This window comes from Octopus bimaculoides, chromosome 2 (assembly GCF_001194135.2).
Source record: "Octopus bimaculoides isolate UCB-OBI-ISO-001 chromosome 2, ASM119413v2, whole genome shotgun sequence".
Classification (NCBI taxonomy): domain Eukaryota; kingdom Metazoa; phylum Mollusca; class Cephalopoda; order Octopoda; family Octopodidae; genus Octopus; species Octopus bimaculoides.
This window is the reverse complement of record NC_068982.1, coordinates 96,600,535-96,606,411: the sequence shown is the minus strand read 5'-3', so window position 1 is coordinate 96,606,411 and position 5,877 is coordinate 96,600,535. Positions and strand designations below refer to the sequence as shown.

Below are 5,877 nucleotides of genomic sequence, written 5' to 3'. Positions count from 1 at the left end.
GATTTCACTTGCCTCAACAGGTCTTCGCAAGTGGAGTTTAGTGTCCAATTTAACTCGATTTCGATTTCACTTAATATATAAAATAATGAATGCTTAGTTTGATTGATTTAACATTTATAAAAATGCTTTAGTTGATTAGTCTGAGTAATTCAATAAAATTGATGAACTTAATTTTGTGATATCTGCTTTAAAAAGTTCATTTTGTTTTAAATCATTAGAAAGTTACTTTACAGTTTAGTTGTTGTGTAACCTGAGGTCAATCCTCATCAAACAGACCTGTAATCAAAAGTATTCCAATATTCAAAAACATGTCAGTTTTTCATATATAGCACAACTAAGACTGTATTATCCAGGGTTTTCTTTTGTTTGAAGATGGTAGAGTGTGATTTGAGTCCCTCATTGCTATTTCTAGCAGGTCACTTGACATAAGAAACTTTCTTGTTTGCAGTTTAGTAAGTTGTAGTAGTAACAGATGGACAAAATGCTATCATTCAATACAATCTGCTACTTGTCGGTTAATTGTTATTGCCATTCAGGATGTGATATTTCTGGAAGGACATTGTTAAATCTTTTTCATTTGAAACCATATTTCTTTGGAATTTTGTAAAGGTTCAATCAATCATAACAACCCCAGTAATTATTTCAGGCCACGTGTGTGTGTGTGTGCACTTTTTTTTACCAAATCCTTCAAGGCACTGCCCCAGCATGGCTGCAGTCTGATGACTGAAACAAGTAAAAGAATACAAGAATACATGGCAGGTTTCAGCACAGTTGCTCTCAACCAAACTCTACTCACAGAGTACTGATCGACCTGAGGCTATGATAGAAGACACATTCAAAGGGTGTAGTGCTGTGGGATCAAACTTGGGATCAGAAACTTCTTAATCACACAGCCATGAGGCTAATTTCCTTGATTATTATTTTCTGTTATGAATAGAAAGTAGATTATACTAACCTATGTTTTAGTATCAATATCGTTTAAATTGTTTAACCACCATAGGTTGTGAACATTATTCCCTGTTATTGGAAATGCAAGCACATAGTGTCTGTATATATAGTGAATATAACAGTACTGGTGCGTTTCACATGATAGAAATATACATACATTCTGTTTAAGTTCATTTAAACTTTGAATAACAAAGAAGACTTGTTATTAAATACAATAGCACTCCATCACTACTATCTTTATCTTCTCCCTGACTACTAATACTCATCCTTATATAATGTGGAGTAGTTATGTCTCCTCTACAGCAAGACACCTGTTTCTGTCCCTCTATCATACATTAGCCTCTCAGCACCTGACATAAAACCACCTCCTCTCACTAACATCCCGTCCAAGAAGTGGGGTGCTTTTTCCATTTTTCCTTTTCTGTTCTGTAACTTACCTCACTAATGCCAGTGATACAAATAAAGCTGTAAGTCGGTTGGCATTGGGAAGGATATCCAGCCATAGAAACCATGGCATAGGTGACACTGAAGCTTGGTACAGCCTTGCAGGTTCTCAGATCCTACCAAACTGTCCAATGCATGCCAGAACAGAAAACAGACATTAAATGATGGTGATGATGATAATCCATATTAATAAAAGCAAAATTCTGTCTGTCTGGGACCCCTGTATCTCAGTCTACATTTGCTCTACATAGACATATTATATCTTTTTAGAATTGGGATGATCCCTGGATTGAAAATCTGCCCTTCATTTGGTTCTTGAACATCCAGCATTGAGATCTGATTTAAAGCATTTGGGTTGCTATTTCTAGTAGGTAAAGCGACCGTGAGAGGTACAAGAGTTACCTCCCTTAGCTTTAAGTTTTACTAAGGAATTTAGTGGTTCTTTCATCTTTTACAGTCGTCAGATTGCGGCCAAGCTGGGGCACCGCCTTGAAGGATTTTAATCGAACAAATTGATACGAGTTCTTTCTTTTTTATGCCTTGTACTTTTTCTATTGGCCTCTTTTACCGAACCACTAAGTTACGTGAACGTAAACACAGCAACACTAGTTATCAAGCGGTGGGAGGAGGGGTCAAACAGACACAAAGTCACAATACACACACACACACATATATACACATATATATATATATATATATATATATATATATATATGTGTGTGTGTGTGTGTGTGTGTGTGTGTGTGTATATATATAACATCCATGGAATGCGGCTTTTAGGCTAGTGATTAATAAAGTTGAAATATTAACAGAAGATACTACTGTTAACGACTAATTAACAAATTTGAACTAAATAACCATTGTCTCACCTTGTGTTTCGACCAGCAGGTGTCCCTTTACGATCTATTAAACCTCTAGGGAGGTCAGTGGATTTTGATGGCACCGACATTCTTTGGTGAAATAAAGTTTCTGATGATAAAAGAAATCTGAAAAGAAGAAAGATTATAATTACTACCACTAAGAGAAGAAACATTGATTTTTACCATTTTTTTTGTATGTGTGTGTGTGTGTGTGCATATATACACATTCATATACATACATATTCTTTCACTTGTTTCGATCAATGGACTGCAGTTATGCTGCGGAACCGTCTTCATCACCAAAACTGACATAAAACTTTCACTCTTACATTGTTTAAATAGAACAAAAGGCTGACTTTCGGAATAGCAATCACAACCTCATGTAGAAGAAAAAGGGTAATGAATTAAGGGGAGAGAGAGAGTGCGAGAGTGCGTGCTTTGTCCAGTATTTGTGCGATCTTTCGAAGATCGCCCAGTGTTTGTATTTCGTACAACGGAATTTACGATTCTGAAGAAATTTTTTCTCCTAGAATTTCAATTGTTTATATTTTGCACCCCTAATTCCGTACCATTTTCCTTCCCCATAAGGACTGATAGATATTCCGAAACTCCACCGAACAAACAACTGATTATTAGAAGATCGTGGATTAAAGCTAATAATTCTTGTTGTATGTGTATGCTTCATTTATTTGTATTACACCTATCGAAAAAGTGAACGTGAATGCTTGTCATGAGTGAAACAAGAGCACATCAACACTTAATAATAAAGAAGCTATTCTTTGAAGTTTCACACAAACATCTGACAATTTATAACCTCTTAATAGCAAATGTAAAACTGGTAAACTTAATACTTACTTGCAAAATATTTTTATTTCTTACTGGAAAGAAGTTACAGCATGTTTTATATCTATGACAAAGCGGTGTATAAATTAGAATTTTCAGTATATGAAGGCTAGTTAGTTATGATGTAACTTCAAAGTTAATGGTTGTTAAAGACATTCATGTTCAATAGTAGTTTATAAATATACTAACTTGAAACTAGAACAGTTGTTTCGTCACATCGAATTATGCAATGTAAACCATACAAGCTAAGGGAGATAACTACATTAGCTTTTGGCTTAAAGAAAAAGAGTCACCCAATAATATTTATCCGGCTTTCTCATTTAATAAATTCTGCATTAAGTATGTTTTCTGCTAGATCGGCTATGATTGCTTATAAAATATTGGGATATAAATGTAACAAACTTATTTCAGTTGAGTATCGAGAATAGATGAAAAATTGATATATCTGAAGCTTTGTTAACAATCATCATCATCGTTTAACGTCTGCCTACCATGCTAGCATGGGCTGGACGATTTGACTGCGGACTGGCGAACCAGAAGGCTGCACCAGGCTCCAATCTGATCTAATAGAGTTTCTACAGCTTGATGCCCTTCCTAACGCCAACCACTGCGAGAGTGTAGTGGGTGCTTTTACGTGTCACCAGCACGAGGGCCAGTCAGGTGGTACTGGCAAGGGCCACGCTCAAAATGGTGTTTTTACGTGCCACCTGCACGGGAGCCAGTCCAGCGGCACTGGCAGCGACCTCGCTCGAATGTTTTTTCACGTTCCACTGGCGCAAGTGCCAGTAAGGCAACGCTGGTAACGATCACGCTCAAATGGTGCTATTTACGTACCACTGGCACGGAAGCCAGACAGCTGCTCTGGTAATGATCACGCTCGGCCGGTGCTGTTAGCGCTCCACTGGCACAGGTGCCAGTCATCGAATTTGGTTCAATCATGATTTCGATTTCACTTGCCCGACTGCAAGTATTAAAACAATGGAAATATGGTATCAACGTGCGGAATTTTCAACATTGTTTGGATCTTTCTCGTGACAGTTTCACTGATGCTGATAAATATATTGAAAAAAGACTTAAGTAAGAGGATAATGTATATAATAACAAATTGAATAGATCCTAACTATGTTTGTAGTCTGAGAATAGTTTCAGAATACCATAAACTTGTATAATATTATATATCATCATCATTTAACGTCCGCTTTCCATGCTGGCATAGGTTAGACGGTTTGACATTAACTGATAAGCTGGAGAGCTGCACTAGGTTCCAGTCTGATTTGGCACGGTTTCTATGGCTGTGTAGTAACGCCGTGCGCATGCGTAGTCTCACGCATGCATAGAATTAAACAAGCAAGCGTTCCCGCTCAATTCATTCTCTTTCTTGCTGGCCAGCATAGAGCATGGACGTGTCAAGAGTGTCTCTAACATTCGAACTCTGGAGACAGTCTCTTTACGTGTTAAGCTGTCTCTCTACATCTTTCGGACTTACGCTCGACAGCTCGCTTACAACTACATAACAACGTCCCGACAACTATGATCATACACACAGAAGCTGTAACAACAAGAGCTAAAGATGTATATATTTACCACCTAAATAAAATGTTGTATAAGTTGATAGTCTGGAGTTCAGCGCTCCGTTTATATTCAATAATTTTATATAGGAAAGTCAGGTATACATCTAATGATGTATAACCAACTTTCCTATAGCTGGATGCCCTTCCTAACGCCAACCACTCCATGAGTGTAATGAGTGTGGAGCGGGTTGTGTAACGAAATGTGTTGTTGATGGTTCAATGTACGTTGTTGGGTGTAGTAGATGAAGATAGGCGTGTTGGACAACATCAAAGGAAAACAATGAGGAAAGCATCGGAATGTAGTTTAAACAATTTATTTGGTCAACAGTTGCATCTACGTGTTGGATACACAAAGCTTGACTTACAATATTGTAGTGACGAAGGCTGCTACATGAAGTTATCAACTGCTTCGAGCTGACGAAATAAAAACAAACAAACAAGAGAAGTAGAATGTTGATTTGATGAGATAGTACAAGGCATATTTTATGTATGTGTGTGTGTTGGCCATTTGGTCAGGTGGTGTTGTTTTTCTGTCCTGTCTGTTTGTGTTCTGCAACTGCTACTGTGCTGTGTTGACAGTCACTGCTTGTTCATGGCCTGACATCTGACTTTCTTGACTGCTTGCCTGTTGCTAGCTGTCTGGCTATCTGTCATGTGTCTAAGGAAACCACATTTATAATGGTCATCGTAGCTAGAAGAACAGATATACCATAGAAGTAGTTTGTACTTATCTAAGTCACCTACTGTCCAGTTGAACCTTCAGTGACACAACTGAGGTCGGAGGTCAAATGGAAATCCATCGATCACCTGTCAAAAAGTGATAGATTACGCGAGTGAGAACCCGTACATTCGGTTTCAAATCTCAGCTCAGAAAATGAAATGTTAGTTTTCACAAATGCTTCTTACGTGCCATTGAGATGGGTGCCATTTACATGTTACTAGCAACAGCCATGACTACGATTTCACAGGTGTCATTAACATGGCACTGGCAATGGCCATGACTATGATTTCACTTGGCTTGACAAGTCTTCTCAAGCACAGCATATCACCAAAAGTCTCGGTCACTTGTCGCCTCCATGAGGCCCAACATTCAAACATCATGCCTTACCACTTCGTCCCTCACCTACATATTTACATATCATCATCATTTAACATCTGGTCTCCATGCTGGCATGGGTTGGACGGTTTGACATGGAGCTGGTGGCCTGTGA

The 5,877-nt window shown here is 38.1% G+C and overlaps 1 protein-coding gene across 3 annotated transcripts in view; it reads right to left on the bottom strand.

The window, feature by feature from the left end:
- Positions 1–3,367, bottom strand: part of LOC106869104 (DNA-directed RNA polymerase III subunit RPC4) — a 23,968-nt gene extending 20,601 nt beyond the window's left edge. Inside the window, exons 1-2 of one of the 3 annotated variants that reach the window (XM_014914643.2) lie at positions 3,285–3,367; positions 2,262–2,378 (exon numbers count right to left, since the gene is read on the bottom strand). In XM_014914643.2, the coding sequence (XP_014770129.1) occupies positions 2,262–2,341 (80 nt within the window). In that variant the 5' untranslated portion in view covers positions 2,342–2,378; positions 3,285–3,367. Of the gene's footprint in view, positions 1–2,261; positions 2,379–3,107 lie in introns of all 3 variants that reach the window. The other 2 variants (XM_052978491.1, XM_014914642.2) reach the window with 2 other exon arrangements.
- Positions 3,368–5,877: the final 2,510 nt, after the last annotated feature.